The following is a 27,908-nucleotide window of genomic DNA, read 5'->3' on the forward strand; positions in this document are numbered from 1 at the left end:
CATTGGAACCATAAATTGAAAGACCGACTATAGTGCATACATATGTTAATTCTATCTTTACTCTTTCACAGGGATTTTATTAGGACCAAATGAGATTATGTAACTAAAGCTACTTTGTCCACTGGAAAAAGATACTAATATATTTAAATTTTTTTTAACACTTATTTATTTTTGAGAGAGACTGAGCACAAGCCAGGGAGGGGCAGAGAGAGAGGGAGACACAATCTGAAGCAAGCTCCAAGGCTCTGAGGTGTCAGCACAGAACTAACCTAATGCCTCGCTCCAACCCGCAAACGGTGTGATCATGATCTGAGCCAAAGTCCAATGCTTAACCGACTGAGCCACTCAGGCGCCGTAGAAAAAGATACTAAATTTAATTATTTTAGCATTTAGTGTCAGATCATGGAAATTTTATTCCCTTAAATCTACATTCTTTGAAACATATAACTTTTTGAGCTGTGTATGTATGCACATTTCTGGGTGTTCATTCATTTTTTTCAATTAATATTTATGAAGCACCTAAAATGTTTTCAAAACTGAGGATAGAGCCTTAGACAGGTAAAGTCTTTGCACACATGGAGCTTTCTACAAACAATAAGCCAAGGCAATGTCCAAAGAGCATAAATACTCTAAAGAATTCAGGGTAAGGGGATAAAGAGTGATTTAGCACTGAGAGAGAAGGTGATAGATACCCTTAACCTTTGAGCACATCTTGTTCTTGACAAAGTGGAATCTTACTATCTGTTCTGTTCTTCAGCTTGCTTTGTTCAATTCTCAGTAGACTTCTGGATGTCTTTTCCCATGTCAGTACATACAGATTTAATTTATTCTTTTTCTATGTTAAGTTATATGGATTACATGGACATTCTACAATTTATCCAACCAGTACCCTATACAATTAGATCTTTTGTCAAAAAGATGGGATGAACAGATTTTCAGGCACTCTTCTATTTCTGTAATCTGATCTTCTAGAATCACTGGGTCAAAGAGTATGTGTATTTTAAATTTTGATTGGTATTACCTATTGTCTTTTAAATAGGTTTTACCCAAACATATTTCCTCACTAGAACTGAGAATGATCAAACTTTTTTGTTGTTGTTGTTAAATGTTTATTTATTTTTGAGAGAGTGAGTGTGAGTGGGGGGGAGAGGCAGAGAGACAGAATCTAAAACAGGCTCCAGACTCTGAGCTGTCAGCACAGAGCCTGATGCGGGGCTCAAACTAGGCAATAGCAACATCCTGACATACTCCGAAGGTGGAAGCTTAACCGACTGAGCCACCCAGGAGCCCCGAATGGTCAAACTTTTAAACTCTTTCCTACCTATCATTATTGATGAGATTAAGTACCTTTCATATGATTATTGGAGACTTATTTTTCATGAATTGTCAATCAGATTCTTTGCTTGTTTTTCATTTTCTATTTTTTCTTTTTTCTTTTCTTTCTTTTTTTTTTTAAGTTTATTTGTTTTGAGAGAAAGAGAAACAAAGCATGCAAGCAAGGAAGGGGCAGAGAGAAAGGGAAAGAGAGAGAATCCCAAGCAGGTCCCGCACTGTCAGCGCAGAGCCCAATTCAGGGCTAGACCCCATGAAACACGAGATCATGACCTGAGCTGAAACCAAGAGTCAACGCTTAACTGACTAAGCTACCCAGGTGCCCCTCTTTGCTTATTTTTCTATTGGATATTGATCTTTTTAATATGGATTTGTAGCAACTTTTAATATTTTATGTAAAGACACTTCATTTTATGTTTTACAAATACTTTTATTATTTTGTTTGTAGTCTTTAAACTTTGTGATCTTTTACCATGTACTGAGACATTAAATTGTTAAATAGGCGTTTTTAACAATCTTTTCCTTATGGGTTCCTGGGTTTGACTAACACTTAGAATGGCCTTATATGTCCCAAAATTATTAAAATGTGTTCTGTGAGTCACCTGGCTGGCTTAGTTGGTAGGGCATGTGAGTCTTGATCTCGGGGTTGTCAGAGTCCCACATTGGGGTATAGAAAATGCTTAAAAGAATAAAAAATAAAATATTTTATTGTAATTCTTTAATTACATATATGGTTATATCCTTATTCCTCATTTATAGTGGGGTGCCTGGGTGTCTCAGTCGGTTAAGTGTCCAACTCTTAATTTTGGTTTAGGTTATGGTCTCACTGTCATGGGATGGAGCCCTGTATGGGGCTCTGTACTGAGAGTGGAGCCTGCTTGGTATTCTCTCTCTTCCTCTCTCTCTGCTCCTCCCCCTCTCTTTCTCTGTCTCAAGTAAAAAATTTTTTTATTAAAAATAAATTTTGTTAATCTTTATTTAAAGAGACAGAGAGACAGACTGTAAGCATGGGAGGGGCAAAGAGAGGGGGAGACACAGAATCCAAAGCAGGCTCCAGGCTCTGAGCTATCAGCACAGAGCCTGACACGGGGCTTGAACCTACGACCTGTGAGATCACGCCCTGAACCAATGTCGGATGCTCAACCGACTGAGTCACCCAGGCGCCCCTCAAATAAACACTTTTTTATCCTCATTTTTAGTTTTTGAGATACCATTTACTAAATCTATCACTTCCTTATTGATTTGAAAAACTACTTCTCATATACTAAATAGGTATAAGTTTGTTTGAGCATTCTGTTTTCTTCTCAAGATCTATCTGTGCCAGGATGTGTCATTGTTTTAATTTCCATGGTTCAGTAAGATATTTTGATATCTGATAAGGTAGTCCCTCCTAATTAATCTTTCTTTGTCCCCACTTTTCTTCATTGTTCCTAGGGATTTATTTCCCTAGAAAGGTTTTATTCTCAAATTTTCAAGTTTCCCACCAAATAAGATTCATCTGTCAGCTGATTTTAAAAGAAACTTCATTATAGCAAATGTGAAAAGACAAGAGACAGAATAAGATGTAACAAAAGGAGAACTATTTTAAAAACAGTTATTTATTTGAAAGAGAGAGAGAGGGAGAATCCTGAGCAAGCTCAGCATTGTGAACATAAGCCTGATGCGAGGCTCCTTCCCCCTGTGAGATCATGACCTGAGCCAAAGTCAAGAGTAGGACACTTAACTGAGTGAGTTACCCAGGTGTGCTGCAAATGGCATTATTTGTGATGATTTGGTTGCACATTGGGAAAGCCCAAGAATTAATTACAAGCCTCTTGAGATGGGGTGCCTGGGTGGCTCACTTGGGTAAGCGTCCAACTCTTGATTTCAGCTCAGGTCATAATCTCACAGTTTGTGGGTTCCAGCCCCATGTCGGGCTCTGCACTAACAGTACAGAGCATGCTCGGGATTCGCTCTCTCTCCCTCTCTCTGCACCTACCCTGTTAGCTCTCTCTCTCAAAATAAATGAGAATAAACTTAAGAAAAAAAGGCGTCTTGAGAGTTCAACATAGGGGTCACATACATCACACACACAAAATACAATAATAACTTGCTTTTTCAGTGGCAAGAGAAAGCCAGTGTAGTTGTTTCCCATTGAGGCTCATGGGCTTGAGGGATCCTCATCTTTGTTCAGAGAATTTAGGCTACAATTCAGATGCTGAGCTTTGTAAACCTTAATGGATACCAGCTGAAGGAATTAAAAACTTGTGAAAGCTGCAAGTAATTTCTATCTGGCAAGAATGAATATTTTACTATTCTTGAGGCAGACTATTCCTTTATTCTAGGAAAGCCTCCCCAAGTGTCTTCCAGTTATATAAGATGTCTCAAAGAACTGGGGGAGGGATGGATGTAAAAGGGATGTGTTGGAGGAAAGTTGCATCTCTCTGGCCTGGGTTGCTTTGGGGCAGGATGGTTGTTCCCTGCTCTGACCCTGACCTGTCAGTGAGCACCTGTGATTGGAGAGCTGCCCAGCAGAATAGGGCCTGCTTCATGGGCAAATGGTACACATTTCAGGGTCCCGTGCTTAGAAAAATCCCACATTTGGTTTAATGCTCTGCTACTGCCATCTTAAAATTCATAATAGCTTTTGATCAGGGAGCCCCGCATTTTAAATTTGCACTGGGCCCTGCACATTATGTAACTGGTCTGCACCAGAAGTTGCTCAAAGTGTTTTCACTTTGAGTGAAATGTAAACTAGCCCCACCAGGATCTGAAGAGGGGAGAAAACTGACCCTACCCTTCCTGGAATTTAGAATCGGTCTTTTCCTTAAAGATTGGTGGCTATTGTTTAAAAAAAAACTTTTTTTTAAATCCTTTCATTATATTTTAGAACCAGTTATTCTAACTATTCAAGAAACCTCAGTGTTGTACAGTTGGATCCTGGGGCAAAATCATATGCGGGCTCTCCCTTCATATGCTTTTTTGCATACCACAAAAGTAGCCCTTTTGAGAGGGAGAGAGAATTTGACTAAATTGGCTAAATGAGAGAGAGATCCAGAGTGGGGAGGCTATTGGTTTTGTAAAGAGGAGTGGCCATTCGAGAGGACTGGTAGGAGGGCTTCTGGTATTCGGTGGGTATGAGGCTCTGGTTCCTGGAATGAAAAAAGGATGGTTTTTCCATCCGCCTCTGGGCATGGGGGTGAGAACAGTGCCAGTAGCTCCCTGGAATCCGGTGAGAGCTGCCTTCCTCAGTTATTCCCAGTTTCCAAGATGGCTTGAAAACTAAATACAGTACTCAAAAGTTGTATCACATTCTCTTATCTTCAGACAGAGATGCTTGGGCTCCTCACAGTCTTTGGGCCTTGATATAATACTCTGCTGTGACATGGCTTCATGGAGTGCTCATAAAGCTGTGTGATTGTGAGTCCAGGATTTGCTGGTTCCTTCTCGTAATTTATTTATTTATTTATTTAGTAAATAAAATTTTTTTTGGATGTTTATTTTTGAGAGAGAGAGAGAGAGAGACAGCGTGAGCGGGGGAGGGGCAGAGAGAGAGAGGGAGACACAATATCGGACACAAGCTCCAGGCTCTGAGCTGTCAGCATAGAGCCCTATGCTGAGCTGAAACACTGGGACCTGAGATAATGATCTGATGCCCAACCCACTGAGTCACCCAGGCACTCCGTTTCTCTTGTAATTTAAGTTTATCTGCTGTAGGGGAAAAGGAAGGTGAGTGATGTGCTGAGAGGAGCAGAGAGGAGAGACAGAAGAATAACTACGCAGACTTGATTGTTTTCTCTTTGGGTTATCAGGGCTTCTCTTTAGTAAATCCCTTTTGTGATTAAGAGGCACCATTGATCTCAGGGTCATGGATTCAATCCCCGTGTTGGGCGTGGAGCCTACTTAAAAAAAAAAAAAAAGATTGTTCAAGTTGGGTTTTTGTGTTTTTCCCCCATAGAGTTACTTGACTTTATCACCAGAGTTTGGGTTTATCCCCACTTTACAAATGAAGGGACTGAGAGACCCAGGCATCTTCATTTCAAGTCTTGAAGGCAGGGTATTGGGGAAATTTTTCAGTTAGAAACAATTGTGCCTGGGTGGCTCGTTTGATTAAACGCCTGACTTCAGGTGGTGATCTTGCTGTTCATGAGTTTGAGCCCTAATTCCCTCTCTCTGCCCCTCCCTGCTCATGCTGTGTTTTTCTATCTCAAAAATAAATAAACATTAAAAAAAAAAAAGAAATAATTATGCCCCTGTTAAATCTCATTGACTCAATACCGCCACTGTGCTAAGCTTCACATGTTTTTGTTAAGTGATTTATCCAAAGCCCCTGGCCCTGAACTTTTTCCATTACATACTTCTCCCGCCCCTCTAGCCAGTTTGGTTTATTTTGGTTTATTCCCTTATATCATTGAGGATTCAACTGTGAGAAATAAAACAAAACTTTGGCTTAATACACAAATAATTTATTGACGGTGTATTATTAGCTAGATCATAGTATAGAAGGAGAAATTGCACCCCCAGCCTTGAAAGGGTCTTGAACCAAAAAAGTCCAGATCTTGCTAGAGGGAAACTTGTGTTCTACTTCTTTAGCTCATTGCCAGCAGATGATTGGATTCAATCCCCTACAGTGTCTGTGTGCCTCCCGTCTTAGGTCAACAGTAAAGTTCCCTGTAAGAGGTTGCATGGCTTCTTACTGACATGTGTCCATCCTTCTAGTCAGGGGTGGGGTCCCACAATTAGCAGCCCACCAGAAGGAAGAAGATCAGAGGAACACCTTAAGGAATGAATCCTGAGCAGAAAAAAAACAAAAGATGTACTTTTCCTGTAATAGGACCTTTTGACAAGATCTTTTCTGTAAATTGTTCACAGCTAGACGGAGTGGGAGAGGTCACAGTGTTTTGTGAAGGCCTACAGTGACCTAACATTTAGAAATGGCATATAGCAAACCAAAAGGAAATTAGCTGAAATGAAACTCCTCATCTCAGCTCTCTTTCTGTCTCCCTTTTCTGGTGATGGTGATAAACTTCTGTACTCTAAATCCAGTCATTTTGATTGACAAGTCAAATATATGGTGAATGTTTTATTAAAGTTCATATGAAATTCAGAATGATGATGCTCTAATATTTCTTCTTGACGTATCCCTATTCACTGAACTTCTCTGGCTTCCCACCCCCTCCACTGCACCTTCCTGACAATGTGGGTCCTGAGACTAAAATGACTTTATTCTAGTTTGAATTTACTAGTCTTGAAACCACTCTTTTAAAAAAATATATAAATTTATTTATTTTGAGAGAGAGAGTGAGCTGGGGAGAGGTCCAGAGAGAGAGGGAGAGAGGAAATCCCAAGCAGGCTTCACGCTCAACGTGGATGTGGAGCCCGATGTGGGGCTTGTCAGTGCAGAGCCCAGTGTGAGGCTCGAACCCAGGAACTGTAAGATCATGACCTGATCTGAAATCAAGAGTCAGATGCTTAAATGACTGAGCCACCCAGACACCACCACTCCTTTTAAAACACAAGTAATCCATTGTCATTATGGAAAAACTTGGACAGAGAGATTAAGAAAAAATAATGTGTATTACCTTCCACTATCTACAGAAAGAGATGTTTGCAGTTTTCTTTTGGGAAATATAGCTATTTCCTATATCCATAACTGACCCTTAACTAATTGTAACACATTTTATTATATTTTTTAAATTTTTTTAATGTTTATTTCTGAGACAGAGAGACAGAGCATGAGTGGGGGAGGGGCAGAGAGAGAGGGACACAGAATCCGAAGCAGGCTCCAGGCTCTGGGCTGTCAGCACAGAGCCCGACGAGGGGCTTGAACTCACAGACTGCGAGATCATGACCTGAGCCGAAGTCGGAAGCTCAACCGACTGAGCCACCCAGGCGCCCCTGTAACACATTTTAAATTGTCACAGACAATATATGTTTGGGGAATTTCAATTTTTTTTAATGTTTATTTATTTTTGAGAGAGAGAGGCAGAGCATGAGCAGGGGAGGGGCAGAAAGAGGAGGATAGAGGATGTGAAGTGGGCTCCGACCTATTAGCAGCAAGACCATTGTGAGGTGGAACTCAGGAACTTGGAGATCATGACCTGAGCTGAAGTCAGATGCTTAACCCACTGAGCCACCCAGGCATTAGCATCTCCAAAAAGTGTCAGTTTCCCTGAAGAATGTATTTACTTTTTGAAAAGTTGAGTTTCACATTAGATCTACTTTCTCTATTCAGTGTAGACAAAATTATTTTTTTAATTAAAAAAATGTATTTATTTATTTTTCGGGGGAGAGACAAAGAGAGCGTGGAGGGGCAGAGAGAGAGGGGGACAGAGGATCCCAAGTGGGCTCTGTGCTGACAGCAGAGAGAAAGCCCCATGTGGGGCTCGAACTCACCAACTGTGAGATTATGGCCTGAGTTGAAGTCAGATGCTTAACCAACTGAGCCACCCAGGTGCCCCTAGACAAAATTATTTCTTAAGTTTTTTACCTTTACAAAGCTTACTTTTGGTGAATGCAAAACAGATAGGAAAACACAGAATTTACCTACATATATATCCTTAGGCATATATGGGTTGAACATTTGAAAAATTTATTAATGTTTTTGAATGTATATCTTAAGTTTTAAAAAATGTGAAGCAAGTAATATTGTATTAAATGCTCTTCTGTGTGATAGATAAAACTTCTGAAATAAGCTTTATTTTTTCAAGTTACCAGTGTTAGTAAAAAAACTCAAACTCTCAAAAATACTTGAAAATAAATGCCTCTAATTCACTTTTCATTCCAATGGTAATCAAAAAAATATCAAATCAAGATTCATTTTATGTGGCGTGTCAAGCAGAAAGAAAATAGTAATTATATTTTGTGCTATGAATAAGAATTGTAAGATAGCTTTTCTCCTCAAAAAGCAAATACAACCTAAAAGTCCTTTTTTAATATTGAGAAGCGTTTTGTATAATGGCAGTTTAGATTGAGTGCAGAGTCTGGGGTTGTCAGCAGACCCTTGTACTTGCTGTCAGTAAATTTGCTATAAAGACTTTCTTTTTGCACTATCTAGTTTTTATCAGCCTTTTGAGACTTTGGTAAATTGTGAATGATCTTTGGAGATTAAGATTTGCTTCAAATAAGTCTTGCCCATTTTAGGTAAGATATCTTTCTGTTCATTGTTAAACCGGGATGATTTTTGTGATAAAACATTCATGCTCTATCTCTACATTTAAAAAATACTAGCTGGGGCGCCTGGATGGCTCAGTTGGTTGAGCGTCCGGCTTCAGCTCAGTTCATGATCCTAGCGGTGGTGAGTTGGAGCCCTGCATTGTCTCTGTGCTGACAGCTCAGAGCCTGGAGCCTGCTTCAGCTTCTGCATCCCCCTCTCTCTCTGCCCCACCCCTGCTTGTGCTCTGTCTCTCTCTGTCTTTCAAAAATGAATAAACATAAAAAATTTTTTTAAAAAGTACTAACCTGTTTCTTTTCCATTCCTTCAGTGAAGTTTCATGAAACCATTTAAAAATGGATGTCAGGTGCGCCTGGGTGGCTCAGTTGGTTAAGCAGCCAATTCTTGATTTGGGCTCAGGTTATGATCTCCTGGTTTGTGAGTTCAAGCCCCACATAGGGCTATGCACTAAGAGTTGGAACATGCTTGGGATTCTCTCTCCCTGTCTTTCCTCTTCCTCCACTCACTCTCTCTCTCTCTCTCTCTCTCTCTCTCAAAAGAAATGAATAAACTTAAAAAAATAATAATAAAAATAAAGAATAAAAATGGATATCAGGGGTACCTGGGTGGCTCAGTCAGTTAAGCACCCAACTGTTGATTGCGGCTCAGGTCATGATCTCTCGGTAATGAGGTTGTGAGATTGAGCCTCTAGTTGGGCTCTGCACTGGGTATGGAGGCCGTTTGAGATTCTTTATCTCCCTGTCCTTCTGCCCCTCCACATGCATGCTTGCTGTCTCTCTCTATCAATCAATCAATCAATCAATAAAATTAAAATAGATGTCAAGCAAGACTTTTTTTTAGTGGAGAGATATGATTGACATATAACATTTCTTTTAGGTATACAGCATAATGATTCCATATTTATATACACAGAACGTCTCTGATTTACTATGGTTTGACTTACAATTTTTCAGATTAATGATGGTGTGCAAGAGGTATGCATTCCATAGAAACTGTATTTCAGATTTTGAATTTTGATCTTTTCTCACTTTAGCAATGTACAGTATGATATTCTGTCTTAATACTGGGCAGTGACAGTGAGCCACAGCTTCTGGTCAGCCATGTGATCATGTGGGTAACTGACTGATAGGCTTACAATCATTCGTACCCATAGAACTGTTGTTTTTCACTTTCAGTACAGTATTCGATAAATTCCGTGATTCATTCAATACTTTATTTTAAATTGGCTCTATATGCTTCGGGTTCTGTGTCTCCCTCTCTCTGCCCCTCCCCCACTCGTGCTCTGTCTGTCTGTCTCTCTCTCTCTCTCTGAAAAATAAACATTAAAAAAGTAAAAAAAAAAAGGCTTTATATTAGATGATCTTGTCCAACTCTAGGATAATGTAAGTGTTCTGAACACATTTAAGGTCTGCAAGGCCAAGGTATGATGTTCTGTAGGTTAGGTGTATTCAGTAAATGTTTGACTTACAATATTGTTAACTTACAATGGGTTTATTGGGATGTAGTCTTATGGGACGTAACGCTATGATAAGTTGAGGAAGATAGGTATTGCAAAAAGACCACAGTAAGTCTAGTTAACATTCATGTGAAGGGCTTTTTATCACTGATAAATCTTCAAATGAATTTTAATCTCCAGTATTCTTATATGAATATACTTACTGCACTTGCAAGGTAATTTTGAATGTGGTGGATTTATCAGGGCTATTCAGGTTGGAAGTGACAGAAACACGAATAAAAAAAAAGAACATTATAAAAAAGAGGACTTAAGGAATAAATACTGGTAGATGTCAAAGCAGGGAAGCTCTAGGCAGCTAGGCCTTGAACCAGGGATGGGATGCCTTTTATGAGACAAGCTAGTGTCTACCTTTTTTGTTTGTTTTATTTATTTTGAAGAGAGAGACACACAGAGTGAGTGGGGAAGGGGCAGAGTGAGAGGGAGACACAGAATCTGAAGCAGGCTCCAGGCTCTGAGCTGTCAGCAGGGAGCCCGATGTGAGGCTTGAACCCACGAACCACGAGATCATGTCCTGAGCCAAAGTCAGATGCTTGACCAGCTGAGCCACCCAGGTGCCCCAAGCTAGTGTCTGCTTTGATCTGAGTAATAGCCTCCTCATTCCCTCAGACCCCTCTCTATGGGTGGGAATGTGGCCACTGGAACTTTGGGAACTTCCTTACAATTCCACAGGCTGTCCAAGACAAATACTGAACAATAAGAAAACTGGATTTATTTAGGCTATTACAATAGGGAGAGCATCCCAGGTCTGAAAATCAGTGCCTCAGCAGGGTAGTTTTGTCTGGAGACTTTTCTAGGGAGGAGTAGGCAACTTCCCAGTGGGGTGATTTTACAGTTGGAATTGTTTTTGTAATCAAGGGGTCTCAGGGAGCTCAACAGGAAAGGTTTGTGTCTAGTTAGTTTCAGGGGAACAGACAATTCACATAATCGTTTATGAGACAATGTGAATAGGAATTTGGAGAGTTTTAGTCTGGCCTTATCGTAGGTAAACAGGAGGACCACCTGGGGGGCTTATCTAAGTCACATGAGGAAGAGTGGTTCTTTGCCATAAGTTGGAACATGAATCAGAGGAATTTCTTAACCGTTTCTATTTTCTAGGAACACAGGTCTTAGGTAAAGTTCAACATTATCAAGATGGAGAGGAGAGAAACAAAGTTCCCCACCAAGTCTCACACTCATCTGCCTCTCTCTGGTTCAGTCTTTGTGGCCCCATGGGAGGAAGTGCTGTGAATGATTCATCTTGGGTTAGGCCCACCCCTGTTGTCAGAGTGGTAAAGAGAAGGGGTACTGGGCAGAGCAAAAAAATGGCTCCACAGTGGACAAATGGTGACAGTTTAACTCCAGTGGAACTAAATTTGAGAATTTTTCCTCAAAGCCAAAGAAAACACAAACCTTTGTTCAAAATTAAATAGTGGCGCTATAGTAATAGTATTGGTAAATTACCATGAATCCTTTTTCTAGAACTGGAAACAGTTTGTGGAGTCTCAAATGATATCCTATGTTTCCATCCTCAGAAAAATCACCCTTCCCTCTTTTCAATCGATGCTTTAAAACTGAAACCACAAATAGTAAGGAGCCTTTAGTAAGATTTCAAGTTACTCATTCTGTGTTTCCTTTTAAAGATTTTATTTTTAAGTAAATTCTGCACCCAATTTGGGGCTCGGACCCACAACCCTGAGATCAGCAGTACCGGCATGGTCCACTGACTGAACCAGCCAGGCTCCTCTACTTAATTATTTTCGTTTTTTGCCAATTTTTTTCAAGGTACTTAACGCTTTCCTATTCTACTTCAAGGCCAATTTGGGCTTAATGTGATTTAGGAATCATAGAATGCTCTGTTTCTACCATTGAGGAGCTGTAAGGCCTCAAGGTTTATGAATGAGCATGGGGAGAAAACAGCTCACTCTAACAAGGTCCCAGGGAAATTTGACTCCTTGGACTAGCTGTTGCCCAAAGAAGCAAATATGGACCGGAAATCTTAGAGTCTAAACTACACGAAAGGGTTTTAAAATGCCTCACCTTTCCATTTGACCAGACCAATTGCAGATAGGGAAACCTAGCAGAGAAAAACCCCCTCGTGTGAAGGATCATGATCCCAGCATGTAGTTAGTTGGATTTAATTTAGTCACAAGTGATTTAATCATGCTGCTGTTAGTGAGATCTTCATGGTTTCATTTATTTACTTACTTGCCAGTAAAACTGTAACCTTCAGTGCCCTCAGATTGTTTAGTAAACTTGGCTCCAGTATCCTGGCTCTGGGGTAACTCACACATTACCCTCTATATTTAATGGTTTGATTCCTTTTAGGCGTCTCTGTCTCTGTTCCTACCCCAGGTCATATTTGGATGTGTGAAGCTGCATTCCCGTTGCAGGTGCCCACCAGAAATCCCATCACACCAAGCATCTCGTGATTTATGGTTGATTTATGGGCTTCAATGGAAGGTGACCCCACTCTCTCTCTCTCTGGCAATCACTGACCTCCCTGACTTCATCTCAGATCAAGACCCCTCTGCCCCTTCCAAAACCCACAGTTCCTACACATCACCTTGTGAAACTCCAGAAACTGATGAATAGTAAATGCCCATTCCCCTCTCCACCAATGTAATGTTGGTTTCAAAGCCTACTCAAGCCTGTCTGGATTCCTCAGCTCTCTAGTATTCTGGGGCACAACATTTTCTTTCGCTACATCGACACTGTGAGACATCTTTTGGGGTGTCTTTCTACCTCATGATGATGGTCCTCTGAGACTAGGTGTCAGTGACCCTGTATTCTCAGTTATACTTGACTGAACTAGCTGGACTGATCCAGGCTGAAGCAATTAGGATCTCTCACCTGGGAATTTTATATTAGAACTGAAGGTCTACAGGGCACCTGGCTGGCTCAGTCGGTGGAGCATGCCACTCTTGATTTCAGGGTTGTGAGTTCAAGCCCCACTTTGGGTGTGGAGATTACTTAAAAATAAAATCTTGGAGGGGTGCCTGGGTGGGTCAGTCAGTTAAGTGTCCAACTCTTGATTTTGGCTCAGGTCATGATCTCATGGTTCCTGAGTTCAAGCCCCTCATCAGGCTCTGTGCTGTCAGCTTGGGATTCTCCCTCTCCCTCTCTCTGCCCTTCCCCTGCTCTCTCTCTCTCTCTCTCTCTCTCTCTCTCTCTCTCTGAAAATAAATAAATGAACTTAAAAAAATAAAATCTTTAAAAAAAAAAAAAGAATAGGCACCTGGGTGGCTCAGTGAGTTAAGCATCTGACTTCAGCTCAGGTCATGATCTCATGGTTTGTGAGTTCAAGCCCTTCATTGGGCTCTCTGCTGTCAGCACAGAGCCTGCTTCACATGCTATGTTGTCCTCGCTCTCTACCCCTCCCCCACTTGCTTTCTCTCAAAATAAATAAATAAACTTAAAACAAAAATAAAAAGAACTGGGGCACTGGGGTGGCTCAGTCGGTTACGTGTCCATCTTCAGCTTAGGTCATGATCTCACAGATCGTGGGTTTGAGCCCTGCGTTGGGCTCTGTGCTGACAGCTTATAGCCTGGAGCCTGCTTTGGATTCTGTATTTTCCTCTTTCTCTGCCCCTCCTTTGCTCACAGTCTCTCTCTCTCTGTCTCTCAAATAAGTAAATTAAATAAATAAACAAACATTAAAAAAAAAAGAATTGAAGGTCTACAGTTTTCATCCTTGTGTAGGGCTGAGCTTGAAATATGTAAGTTGCAAGTTGAGGGCAGCCAGTACATGCTCTGCAGAGGAAGAAGTATATCAAGATACATTTAGCTGAAAGTCACAGAAATCTCTTCTCAAAAGCTTTCATACTTGCCTGAGTATGTAATGCTCTTTGTTCATTGTCTCTGCTTCTCTAGCGTATGCTGATAAGTGTCTGTGTTAATGCCCAGTGGGTGGCAGGTGTCCAGTATGGGTGTCCTCAGAGGCACCTCCTACTCCAAAGTTCCCCAGTGAGAGAGATCCTAGCGCCAGCCTGACCATTTCTTCTCAACTGTTGCCTCTTGCTTCACGGGTCCCCTCTTGTAGCTAGCGGTCTTCTTGGGTGGGGTCTAATGAGATAGGTCAGGTTCAGCCACCTATTCCATTGTGCAGTGGATCCGGGGAAAATATACATTCCCTTATCATGACACGCTGCTTTACTCTCCTGGTACTTTCTGGTAGCTAGCTCTCCCCAGTTTTCTTCTCTTTTGTTCTATTTGTCCCTCCCTTGTTCACAGAAGGAAATTGTCTAGTGCACTGTGTTGGCAGATGGCCAACAGAGGCGTAGAATGGAGATCTCCCTTCTTCACATGCACTTCTCTGTCTCACTTGTCTTTTCCTGAGAGACAGCACATTCCACTTCTCTCCTACTGGCAGGAAATCTCTTGTCACCTTGAAGTGATTCTGTACTCTCCACAAAGCAAATTCCTCATCTCCCTTTCACTCCTCCCCACTTCTCCTACAGAGACTGGAGGGTTGGGGTGGTTGGAATGGGAAGCAGGCTGGCTGTTTCTGCCTACTCTCTTGGGGGGATTGACTGGCTCCAATGTCTTGGCTGGCAATTTTCTTAAGGGTGTGGATTAGTGAGCACTTTGGTTTTCATCTGTGGGCCCTAATCACCATTTCTGGGACAAGTGAGAAAAATCTCATGCAATATCCTCTTAGAATAACTATCATAACAACAATCCCTAATATTTCTTTTTTATTTCTTAAAGCTTTTTGTTAAAGTTAGTGTTCTTTTTAATTTTTTTGATGCTTTATTTTTGAGAGAGAGAGACAGTGCACAAGTAGGGGGAGAGTCAGAAAGAGAGAGGGAGACACAGAATCCCAAGCAGGCTCCAGGCTCTGAGCTGTGAGCATAGAGCCCCACATGGGGCTCAAACCCACACACTGTGAGATCATGACCTGAGCCAAAGTTGGATGCTTAACCAGCTGAGCCACCCAGGAACCCCCCCCCACCATTTTTTTTTAAAGGAGGTTCCACACCCACCGTGGAGCCCAACATGGGACTTGAACTCACAACCCTGCTGACATCAAGACCCTGAGATGAAGACTCGATGTTTAACTTACATGCTCTTTGTTCATTGTCTCTGTTTCTCTAGCATATGTTGATAAGTGTCTGTGTTAATGCCCAGTGGGTGGCAGGTGTCCAGTATGGGTGTCCTCAGAGGCACCTCCTACTCCAAAGTTCCCCAGTGAGAGAGATCCTAGCTCCAGCTAGGTGGCTAGGGCCACCCAGGTGCCCCTTAAAGATTTTACTTTTAAGTAATCTCTACACCCAACGTGCGGCTCAAACTTACAACTCTGAGATCAAGAGCTGCATGCTGTAGGGACTGAGCAAGCCAGGAACCCCTCTAACATTTCTTGATAAATTGCTATGTGTCAGGTAATGCACATTTTCTTTCTTTCTTTCTTTCTTTCTTTCTTTCTTTCTTTCTTCCTTCCTTCCTTCCTTCCTTCCTTCCTTCCTTCCTTCCTTCCTTCCTCTCTTTCTTTCTTTAAGTTTATTTATTTTGAGAGAGAGTGAGTGAGCGCATGCTCCAAGTGGGAGAGGGGCAGAGAGAGGAAGAGAGAGAGAATCCTAAGTAGGCTCCACCTTGGCAGTGTATAGCCTGATGCAGGGCTTGAACCCATGAAGCTGTGAGATCATGACCCGAGTCGAAATCAAGAATTGGACCCTTGGGGCACCTGGGTGGCTCAGTCAGTTCAGCATCTCTCGGTTTCAGATCAGGTGATGATCTCACGGTTCGTGAGTTTGAACCCTGTGTCAGGCTCTGTGCTGACAGTGTAGAGCCTGCTTGGGATCCTGTCTTCCTCTCTCTCTGCCCCTCCTCCACTCACTCTCTCTACCTCTCCCTCTTTCAAAATAAATAAAATTTTAAAAAGCATTAAAAAAAAAAAAGAGTTGAACTCTTAACCAACTGAGCCACTCAGGTGCCCCGAGCAATGCTCATTTTATATTAACTGTCTTGTTTAATCATCACATCAACCCTATGAGGGAGGGCCTATTATTTCCCCCATTTTTCAGGGGAGGAAACTGAGGCTTAGAGACTGTTAAGCTACTTGCCTAAATGTACTCAGGCGATTATGGTGTAAGTGGTACTCAAGCCAAGGTGGTAGGGCTGCGGAATCTAAAACAGTCTACTGTACTCCTTCTCTTTCCCTCTACTTTACAAACGTTTATTTATTTTTGAGAGAGAGAGCATGCCAGGGAGGGGCAGAGGGAGAGGGAGACAGGATCTGAAGGGAGCTCTGCACTGACAGCACGGAGCCTGCTTGGGATTCTCTCTCTCCTTCTCTCTCTGACCCTCCCTTGTTCATACACACACATTCTTTCAAAATAAATAAATAAGCATTAAAAAAAATTATGGATTTGCTTCTCCTCACAGCCCATGGTAGTCCCTATTTTACTTTTGTGAATTTGTTTCTTTTAGGTACCCTATATATGTGGAATCATACAATATTTGTTCTTTTGTGTCTGGGTTATTTCCCTTAGCATAAAGCTTTCAAGGTTTATTCATAATGTAGTATGTCTCAGCATTTCATCCCTGGTTTATGGCTGAATAATATTCCATTATATGTATAGCCTATATTTTGTTTATCTATTCACCTGTTGATGGACACTTGGCTTGTTGCCACATTTTGCTATTGTAAATAATACTGCTATAAAGATTGCTCTACAAATATCTGTTTGATATCCTTGCTTTTAATTCCTTTATGTGTGTAAGTAGGAATAGAATTGCTTGATCATTTGGCAGTTTTATGTTTAGCTTTTTCTGGACAAAGTATAGTTTTTGAAAATTTAAAAATGTGTCAGTGATATATAACTCATAAATGAGGGGACCAGTAGGATCGGAAAGCTGATTCATTGAAGAACTCATGAGACTGAAGTGAAGGCAAAAATACTGAGGTCACATTGCTAAATTAAATACAAAACTTGTCATTATTCTACAGGGAAATACAAGCATTATCTTTGGAGATATCTTTTCCACTAAACAGAAATCATTTGCCTCCCCCCCCCCCCCCCGCCCCAACACCATTTGCACTTTATCAATCTCCTTTTAAGTTAATGTCTCATTTTACAGTCTGGGCCCTAATCAACAAAAAATGGCAAGTCAAACAAAGTTACATTTTCTCTAGAGAATCATAGATCCCTTAGGTAGGCTCAGTGAACGTTGTTTTAAAATGTTACTGAAAGTGCAAGCAGTAATCTTTTTGCCTTATCTCTAAATCTGGGTAAACTTTCTTAATTTTGTATTTATTCACTTTACTTTTGTTTATGGTCTTTTTTGCATTGTGTTTTCTATCTTTGCTTTCACTGTTTTTGTCTTTTGGTGTTCTGCTTACAAAAGTTCACTATATGCGCCTGTGTTTGCGTAAGTGTATATGTTATATATTCACCTTTATTTTCTGGTAAATATATGTTTTTATTTTGAAATTTAACTTATAAACCTTTAAATATTTGACTTATCAGGAATTTGTTCTTATATGTGGTTTGAGGTAGGGACCTAAAATTTTGGGGGCACGTGGGTGGCTCAGTCAATTGAGCATCTGACTTTGGCTCAGATCATGATCCCACGGTTTGTGGGTTCGGGTCCCATGACCAGCTCTGTGCTGACAGTACGGAGTCTGGAGCCTGCTTCGTATTCTATGTCTCCCTCCTCTCTCTGCCCCTTCCCAGCTCACATTCTGTCTCTGTCTCTGTCTCTCAAAAATAAACACTTAAAAAAATAAAATAAAAAACAATTTTGTCCCAAACGGTTAGCTAATGTCTGCAAATCACCTTCCTCACAACTAGTTTGAAATACCATGTGTCTTGTGCTAAATTTTCATACATGGGTTTGTTTCTGGACTTTTATTTCGGTTTATCTTTGTCTTTTCTGGTACAAATATAAGAGTTTTTACTGCTTCATTATACTGTGTTCCCTCTTGCTATAAAGGTTGCTCTACAAATATCTGTTTGAGTCCTTGCTTTTAATTCCAGTTCTGACAAGATGGATTTGCTACCCAGTAATCACACCTTTAGTGAAGAGAGCTACTCTTCACAGATGAGGGGCATGTCGCTACCCCTGCTTCTCACATAGCAGCCATTTTGAAATGTTGCAGTGAAAATGTGTTGCATGCTTTAGAAAATTCCATTGAAAATTCTAGGGCAAGACTCTCACCTAAGCAGTCAGAGTAAATGTGGAATGTTTTGTGTGTGTGTGTGTGTGTGTGTGTGTGTGTGTCCATGTACACATGTGTTTCTGTACACAGGTGCATGTGCATGGGCTCACTTGCCTGCCAAGATGGAGGGTGGGGGTGGTGAAGACATTCATGAACTTCCCCTCATTTGTGTGGTTATACTTCATGTTCATTTATGTAGAGATGCCAGATTGTCACTGTGTTCCCTTGACTTTGGAAGGGCATTTCACTTTTAGAGAAGAAGCTCTAAGCCACTGCTCTTTCTTTAAAAATAAACTTCTGCCTTTAGTGGAAATGGCACAAAATATAGCTGTATTTCAGGACTAAATAGTATTCTAAAAGGGCTGGTCATCCAGTATGAAGAATGACTGGTTAATCACATTTCTATTCTCTGCTGCGTACCTTATTCTTTCAAAGTATTTCAAGAATACACAATTGTCCTTATTATGCTTTTTATTTCATAATATCTCCATAATGGAAGCTTCTTCTGGTCACCTTTCCCAGACTTGTCTTCGTCTTGTCTGGAAAGGAAACTCTGATGCTTCTAGTGAGCTCATATCGTCTCCACTCTTGTTTTAGCCTGCTGCTGCTGCCTTTGACCGTAGGATGGAAGCCTGTGCTGTCGCCAGGAAAACATGTTAGTCATTCTCCTCTGAGTTAGGGCTTGCGCTGCTGGCGTTCAGTGTCAAACTGTAATCGCCTGTGATATATTTAGATTTTGAACTCACATCGCATTGGAACATTAACTACATGTCAACAAGAAAATAAATGGTCCCCCTCTGGTTATGAAGCAATGTATGGGCATACTGCCACATGAGCTTGTTCCTAGTAACTAATGGTGTTCATAGTAACAGTGATTCCTTTTTTGTTGTTGTTTTTAGTTTTCTTAATGTTTATTTCTTTACTTTTGAGAGAGAGAGAGAGAGAGAGCACAAGTGAGGGCAGGGCAGAGAGAGGGAGACACAGAATCTGAAGCAGGCTCCAGGCTCTGAGCTGTCAGCACAGAGCCTGACACGGGGCTCGAACTCATGAACCGTGACATCATGACCTGAGCTCAAGTCAGACACTTATCCGACTGAGTCACCCAGGCGCCCCGTAACAGTGATTCTTAATCAAGTTATAAGTATTCACACTCTATGCTCCAGATTCCTCTTAAATCAGGAAACCTGAAGAGTGAATTATTATCAGAGGCCACAGGGCCTTTAAAAATCATTTTCTCTGAGTCTTAGTGCAAGAAGCAAAGGGCATCTGTCTTGACAAATGGGTTGTATTCAGCTGAAGGGACACCAGCATAGTATACACTATGTCCTGATGAATTTGATTGTTAAAATGAAAGATCTTGTTAAGAAAGATTTGTAATTTGTAGAAATGAGATGGTGGCTGTTACTATGGCAAGATAGCTCCCTGGGGTGGGGGTGGGGGGTCCCTCTATGCTCAGGAACAGGAAGGCCCCGTACAGTTGGGCTGTGTGGTCAGCGTCATGTTTCTGCTCTCAGCAGACCAGTTCAACAGGGAGCACTTTGGGGTGGAGCTGGAATGTCAGCTACTAGAAGTGGAAGAAGACTGAATCTGCACTGGCTGAGGAGAGGCTTGAGTCAATGGATAAGGAAGTTGTGAGCCAAGCCAGAAAAATTACTGTTGATTACGGGATCTAGATAAAGGAGTTAAATTTTCATGATCATATCAGCTTGTGTAGCCTGCAGAAATCTGTGCAAAGTTCATCCAGCATTTTAAGTTTATACAGAGGGAAAGGACTGGGATTGATAATGACACTGCAAGCCATATAATAACTGTAACCAGACCAAATAAGGGCAAAAAAGTGGGGATTTGTGGAAGGACTTCGGAATGAGATCATGGTGCTACTATATAAGCAGACGGTTTGATAGAGTGAGGAAGGACCCTACAATTTCAGACAATTTGGACTTACAAGTGAATTTTAATGGTAGTTTTTATATCAAAAGCACATTAAGATTAGAAAAATGCTTGAGGGGCTGCTTGGGTGGCTCAGTCAGTTAAGCTGCTTGGGTGGCTCAGTCAGTTGAGCCAAAACTCTTGGTTTTGGCTCAGGTCATGGTCTTACAGCTCATGAGTTGATGAGCTCATGAATTTACAGTTCATGAGCCCCTTGTTGGGCTCTGCACTGGCAGCATGGAGCCTGCTTGGGATTTCTCTCTCCTTCTCTGCCCCTCCCTGGCTTGCTCTTTCTTTCTCTAAAAAATATAACTGTAGGGGCGCCTGGGTGGCGCAGTCGGTTAAGCGTCCGACTTCAGCTCAGGTCACGATCTTGCGGTCTGTGAGTTCGAGCCCCACGTCAGGCTCTGGGCTGATGGCTCAGAGACTGGAGCCTGCTTCCAATTCTGTGTCTCCTTCTCTCTCTGCCCCTCCCCCCTTCATGCTCTGTCTCTCTCTGTCTCAAAAATAAATAAATGTTAAAAAAAATTTTAAAAATATAACTATATATAATTTATTTATATATAACAAAATTTTTTTTAAAAAGGGAAAATTCTTGAGGATAAAAGGAGACTAAATTGTGCTCTACTATTTTTTAAATAGTATTTCTTATATTTATACTGTATTTGTGATTAAAAAAAGTTAAACAGATTTTCTATAGGACTTTCAGTGTCTTTAAAATGGTAATATTTGATGAGGGAGCATAAGGCATGCTGAGAACAAAGCACAAGCTAGCACTTTCACCCACCTTCCCCCCCCCCCCCGCACCCCCCCATAACCAGGTGGGATGTGTCTGATATTCCTCAGGCACTCCTGGCTCCCCAAGAACAAAGAAAGGAAAGAAAACAAATGGTTAATTGATAGGGATCACAGTCATGTAGGACAGGAGTCTCCATCAGTTTACAAATATCTGTAAATTACAAGAAAAAGGCACTCTTATCAATAGCCTTATCTCCAGAAACCTATAGACTCAGTTTCCTGGATCCCCAACATCACCCTCCCACATAGTGATATGGAGAACAAAGGCAAGAAGGAAATGGCAGGTAACATTGAATTTCTTTTTTTTTTTAATTATTTATTTTTGACAGAGAGAGAGAGAGAGAGAGAGAGAGAGAGAGGGAGAGAGAGAGACAGAGCATGAGTGGGGGAGGGGCAGAGAGAGAGGGAGACAGAATCTGAAGCAGGATCCAGGGTCTGAGCTCTTAGCACAGAGCCCGATGCAGGGCTCGAACTCACAGACTGCGAGATCATGACCTGAGCCGAAGTCGGATGCTCAACCGACTGAGCCACCCAGGCGCCCCTGAATTTCTTTATAACCTGCAGTCCATTGACAAATACTTGAGGCAAATATAGATTATAACATTTCTCTAGGAAACCCCTACTGTCCTAATGTTAATACCTTACTAGAGGAAAAACCACCTTAGCTCGGAAATAGCAAGGCCTCAGGTATCTTAGGAGTCCTCTTTAGCATATCAAAGTTCTTCTGGAGGCCTTCCCTTTGCCTCTTACCTCCCCCAACTCCATAGTATATAACCAGTCATCCCAATGCAGCTCTTTCTGCCCATGGGTCCTGTCCCCGTGCTATAATAAAATTACCTTTTTGCACCAAAGACTTCTTCAAGAATTCTTTCTTGGCCATCAGCCCTGAACCCCCACCACCCCAAAACCCCATCAATATTAATCTATTATTATCTGACGAAACACTATCCCATGGAACACAGTTTGGGAGAGGCTGGTTAACCTAATGTTAAAAAGGCACAACCCAATTCAACCATCATATGTAACAAAAATACTGAAAGGAAGAAATGTGTTCTAAAATGTAAACAGTGAATGATACTTGTTGAATCATTTCTCTTACTCTTTTTTCTTTTTTCTTACTCTTTTGTGTTTCCATGTTGACTTTAATAAGACTTTACAAAGAACATGTACTGAAAGAAAAGAGTGATATAGTTGTAGGAGACCAATGTTGATGTCAGGAGTTTTGAAAGCTGTGTCACCAGTTCCTTAACCTGGTCTCAGGTCTCAGTTTTCTCATCTATTAAACAGGAAAGTAACATCTACCTAATGGGTAGATCTACCCATCTACCTAATATCCCAGAATAGCCTCTATTCATCTACTATGAAGATTAATTGAATTATGATATCCAAATCACTCAGCACAATGTCTGGCACATGGTGTAGGATCTAGAAATGATGTAATTACCACTATTAGGGAGTTACTAGAATTTTAGAGTTTAAGAAAGGAGTACTGGTTTGGTTAAGGCACTGGTCCACTCACTGTGATATAAAGGGTGCTGGAAAATACCATTATCAGAGCTTGTAGGTTCCTCCTGAAGGAAAGAATTCCAGAAGCTCCCCCAGAGTGTAGGACAGGATTCCATTAGACACTTGGCAGGGGAGATGATGAATTCCCAACTGAGAACTTCTTGTCTCATGGTGGGCAGTTAATGAACACTGTATATTTAAAACAAACATCTTCTTGATTGCTTAGAACCAAATTTGATCATCGTACCAAAGAAAAGAATGCAACAACTTCCTTCTTTTAAAATTCTCAAGATGCTTTGCTGAATCAAAGTAACTTGTGCTTCAACCACAATGCCTTCAACAAGAAATGTTTTGGCAACTTCATTGCTTCACAATTGTGATTCTTGGAAACTTGTCATTTTAGATTGCTTGGAATTCTTAAATACCTTTTTTCTGACTTCATTTACTTAAATATCCCAGAATAGCCTCTTGAACTATAAGTTAGATGATCCAGGAAACTATTTATAGCAGGATGAGTACTCTCTGTGACTGATGTTATGTTTTATTTTGAGAAGGACAAATCATTAAAAAGATAGATAGGGCCCATGGTATTTTAAACTGAAAGCAGGGCCAAGGCAAATAAGGTAGGTAGATATGAAGGTGGAACATAAAAAGTTATGGATGTAGTACTTTTTTGCCAGTTTAGTTAAAGCCCGGGGAGGTCTCCCACAGGAAGGAAGTTAGAGACAGAGTCCATAACCCAGACCTAGTGATAGTTTAGGTAGAAAATCACTTCAGCCTATGGCAGTCTGGCCTCTATTTGCCCAGTGCTTACAATCCAGAGCAGACAGGCAGAAGACTTTTTGTCATCACAAAGGCCAATACTGTTCTTGGTGTCACTGATATCCTCCTATGTAGGAGAAAAATATAAAAAAAAGGAAGGTCAAAGTCAACCTTTAAAAAAATTTTTTTTCTAAGGTTTATTCATTTTTTGAGAGATAGAGAGTGAGTGGGGGAGGGGCAGAGAGAGAGAGAGGGAGACACAGAATCTGAGGCAGGCTCCAGGCTCTGAGCTGTCAGCACAGAGCCTGATGCTTGGGCTCAGACTTACAAACCGTGAGATCATGACCTGAGCCAAAGTCAGATGCTTAACTGACTGAGCCACCCAAGCTCCCCAAGGTCAACCTTTTTTTGTTGTTTTTACTTTTTATGGTGGTAAAATACACAAAACATAAAACTAACATTTTAAACATCTTAAAGTATACAAATCTTTGTATACAAATTTGTATACAAAGTATACAAATACAAATGCCAAAAAGTAGCATTTAGTATATTTGCATTGTTGTGTGGCTACACCCATCAACAGAACTTTTCACCATCCCAAACTGAAACTTTGTACCCATTAAACAATAACTCTCCATTCCCCCCTAATCATAAGCCCTTGCTAACCATTATTCTATTTTGTTTCTATGAATTTGCCTATTTTGGTTTTTGAGGGGTGTCCTGATTGGATTGGGGCCACCAAATGTGGGGCAACCTGCTCAGGAAGAGGCCTGTGACATGGTGGGTGAAAGAATTCACCCAAGGCAGAGCAAAGGAGATAGAAGTTTATTGAATACACTGCAAGGGAAGTGGTGGGCAGGACAGCAAAGCAGAGACTGACTGCCAAAAGGCAGTGGGGGTGGAGGGGTATAGTTAAAATGGGAAGATAAGGAGGCATGAGAACATGTAGAATTTTCCTTTTCTGGTACTTGTGCCCAGGTATAAGTAACCTATTGGTCAACTAGGGCTTATGTATATTTTGATGTGGGTCCCCTAAAGGACATGTTTGTATTCAGCCCGGGGTCACTGTGGGCCCTTTTACCTCAAGCAGGTTTCCATTGTTCAAGTTGTTTTTCTGAATGCAGCCTCTAGTTTTCTCATATAAATTGAATCGTACAAAATTTGTCCTTTCCTGTCTGGCTTCTTTTACTTGGCATATTTTTTATTCTATTTTACTTTTCATGGTTATAAAGGGCTGTTTTTATTTTGGAAAATGTTAAAAAAAAAAAGAAGAAGAAAGAAAACCATTTACCTGTGTATTTTAAGTATACACACAAAAAACTCCAGAATGGTCCTTAGACATATAGGAGTTAAACACAAATTCTGATTAACAACTATGAAGATTTCACCCAACATTTAGAAAACGTGTTCTCTAATGCAGGGGAATAGTAAGTATACCAGTCTCAAAGATTCTTCTCTGATCAAGGAAGCAACTACTGAAAGCTTTTATTCAAAGTACCAGTGCTATAGATGCAAAAAAATCAACAACTCCCCCAATACTACTTCAAAATAAACATACCAAACTTGATTTTCACTAGAATGTTATTTCAACATTCATTCCAATATAAATACATATGAGAAGCAACACAAACAATTATTGAGCTTCATCATCTGGACAAGAATGCCAAGGTAGTCTCTCTTTTTACGGCTAAATAATACTCCATTGCATGCATACACCATGTTAAAAATCCATTGTTCCATCAGTGGTTATTTGGTTTGTTTTCACCTTTTGGCTTATTGTGAATAATGCTATGAACGTGGGTGTAGAGTATCTGTTCATCTCTGCTCTTTGTTGAAAGGCTCTTTCTGGGCTGCCTGGGTGGCTCAGGTCATGATCTCACCTTTTGTGGGATCCAGCCATTGGGTTCTGTGCTGACAGTACAGAGCCTGCTTGGGATCCTGTCTCTCCTCTCTGCCCCTCCCCTGCTCTCTCTCTCTCTCTCAAAATAAATAAATAAACTTAAAAAAAAAACTTGCTGCTTCTGCTCCCATTACCCACTACTTCAACCTCCCACCCCAGGTAGCACCCAGTACTTGTTTTTATTTAAAAAATTTTTTTTAATGCTCATTTATTTTTGAGAGATAGACAGAGTGTGAGCTGGGGAAGGGGCAGAGAGAGAGGGAAACACAGAATCCGAAGCAGGCTCCAGGTTTCAAGCTGTCAACACAGAGCCCGACGCCAGGCTGGAAGCCACAGGCAGCGAGACCATGACGGGAACCGAAGTCGGAAGCTCAACCGAGGGAGCCACCCAGGCGCTCCCACAGTACTAGTTTTTAAAGACAAAGCCCATTTGGTTTAGCCAAAACGTAAGAACTGTGCGGCAATTTGCAAGTGTAAAGGCAAACAATCTGGCCTTTGGGCATGGCTCCAGGAGACTGAGGTGTGCGTGTGTGTGGGGTGCAGATTTGAGAAAATGTACTTTCTTCTTGGCTCATTCATTAAATGGTCCAATTGTTCTAGCTTTGAGATTGAGATCTTCTACTCAGGCTAGGTTCCAACAATACAGAAGTTCTTGTAGTTCTCAGCAACCCAGACTCTATTGCTGTTTTTGTTGTTTTGTTAACAACTTGAAAGCAGACTTTTGCTTTTCTGCAAAGTCCTAGTCTCCACCACTTTGTGCATAACAATTTCCACTTCCATCCCTTTTACTTTTTTTGGTTATCCTTGTGACCAGTTTTGGATTCAGGTTTGGGGGGGAGGCGGTTTGAAAGATTACACACTTAACACCCTTAAGGAAAAGACATGAAATAAATATTGACAAAAAAATCACAACACATTACTGAAGACTTGGAGGTCCAGATTCCACTGCTGAGATCTCTTCAATCAATTCATCAGAAATGCTTATTGTACAGGGCTGGTTTCCGATGGCACGCGGGCTTCCCGTCCTCAATCTGATACACTGCGGAAATGAGGGGCTCTAAAGTGAGATTCCTTAGCCTCGACTAATCCTGTCATTTAGTAGCTGGTCTGAACGGACCTAGGTAGCGTGTCGTTCATCCGTGTCCCTCGCATTTAGCTCAGGACAGATGCTTGGAATGTGCTGGAGATTTCAAGATTTAAGTCACGTAGGTTCCTACAGAATGGTGAGGCACGGCTGAGTGAAAAAACCACCGCGGTGGGACTGAGAAGATTCCTGCCCTTCGCCGGACAGGGCGCGGTCCTGGACTTCAACAGAGCCCCTGCCCAAGGCCCTGCTTAGGGCCGCATTTCAAGGGCGTCCGTGTCCTCTATCGACTGACCTACACCAAGGGGAGCAGAGAAGGCTCTCTGTATTTCGAAGATTAGTTTGCGCTCCCATTTGGGGGCACAACACGTCCCACAACCGGAAGCTTCTTTGATAAAGAAAAACGGCGGAAGTAGACCAACGGCGCCCCCTCAGTATTTTGCCCCATGCTGGCCCTCCTACTTTCTTCTGGAAGGGGAGGTGCCCCAGTGCTCTTTGCCGCCGTGGGGAGTCGCTGCGGCGGGTTCCGTGCGCAGTCTCAATTGGCTTCCCAAGCATCTTTCCGCCGCTCTGTCCCTTCCGAGGTTCTCGTGCCTGGACGTGACGTCCGCTTGTCGCAATTGGGGGCGGAACCTCAGAAGGAAAGGCGTCTGAGCCGGCGTCTCGCGAGAACATTCCTTTCCTTCGCAGTTCTCGCGCTACAGCTTCACTCTCGTCGCGACGAGATCTTTCGAGATCTTCTCCGCCCCCGCTACCGGCGCCCTCCTCTGCGGCCGCTGAGCCGGAGCCGGCCTGAGGAGCGCTCTCCGCTGCGGCTTCCTTCCCACATCTAGGCGCTCGCGAGGACACCCTCCCGTCTCCCGCGAGTCCCCATCCCCTGGCCCACGCGGCTTGCTCTCCACGCGCCAGCCCCGCCGGGGTCCGTGTTCTGTTTCGCTGGCCGGACCTGGGCTCGAGCCCGAACTGTAGCCGGCGCCATGTCGGTGGTGGGCATAGACCTGGGCTTCCAGAGCTGCTACGTCGCTGTGGCCCGCGCCGGCGGCATCGAGACGATCGCTAACGAGTACAGCGACCGCTGCACGCCGTGAGTGTGGGCCGGTCCGGCCGCGTGCACGGGGAGGGGGTGGGTGGGAGGTAGCGCCTGCTCTGGTCGGAGACCCTCGCGCCTTGGGAAACGCGGGCCGGGGAATCACCTCCGTTTCGAACCGAGGCCCGGGTGGGTAAGGAACTCCCACTGGGTGTCAGGTCACAGTGGCCGCGGCTCGCCGTGAGTGTCTGCGCCAGCGGCGAGGCCTTTTTCCACTGGCCTGCCGGTTGAGCGAAGGCTGTGAGTGGGTATTCGTACCAGCGGAGGGTATGGGTAGGACCTGGAGGGGAGGCAGGCTTGGGATGTATAGTGGACCGAGTTCTTCCTTTAGAGGGCAGAGGCAGGCCCAGGGCGTACTAGCGTATCTTGAGCCCACCACAGAGTTCGGAGCTTGGCAAACAGCAGGCGCCTAATAAAAGTTAGTTGAATTGTACGGGATCCGGTGTCTGCCGGCCGTCTGAAGATGGAGCGGCCAGAATCCCACGTGAGTGGGGGCGGGGCAGCACCCGGAAGAGAGGGAGCCGGGGCACCAGAGGCTCGGGCTCTGGTTGGAGCCGACAGCGGCCAGAAAGTACTTAAAATCAGTGTCTTCTTGATGCTTCTACATTCGCATTGGTTTTTCACTTCGTTTTAGTATATGGAACTATGTTGGGTCATTCTCTTTCATTCTGTGCGCATCCACACCTAACAGCGTTCCACTTTCA

At 42.3% G+C, this 27,908-nt stretch overlaps 1 protein-coding gene across 3 annotated transcripts in view; it reads left to right on the plus strand.

Annotated features, from left to right (window-relative positions):
- Window positions 1-26,794: 26,794 nt before the first annotated feature.
- Window positions 26,795-27,908, plus strand: part of HSPA4 (heat shock protein family A (Hsp70) member 4) — a 90,944-nt gene continuing 89,830 nt past the window's right edge. Inside the window, exon 1 of one of the 3 annotated variants that reach the window (XM_053220972.1) lies at window positions 26,795-27,201. In XM_053220972.1, the coding sequence (XP_053076947.1) occupies window positions 27,095-27,201 (107 nt within the window). In that variant the 5' untranslated portion in view covers window positions 26,795-27,094. The remainder of the gene's footprint in view (window positions 27,202-27,908) is intronic. The other 2 variants (XM_027076703.2, XM_027076705.2) reach the window with 2 other exon arrangements.

This window comes from Acinonyx jubatus, chromosome A1, assembly GCF_027475565.1.
Source record: "Acinonyx jubatus isolate Ajub_Pintada_27869175 chromosome A1, VMU_Ajub_asm_v1.0, whole genome shotgun sequence".
Taxonomy (NCBI): Eukaryota; Metazoa; Chordata; class Mammalia; order Carnivora; family Felidae; genus Acinonyx; species Acinonyx jubatus.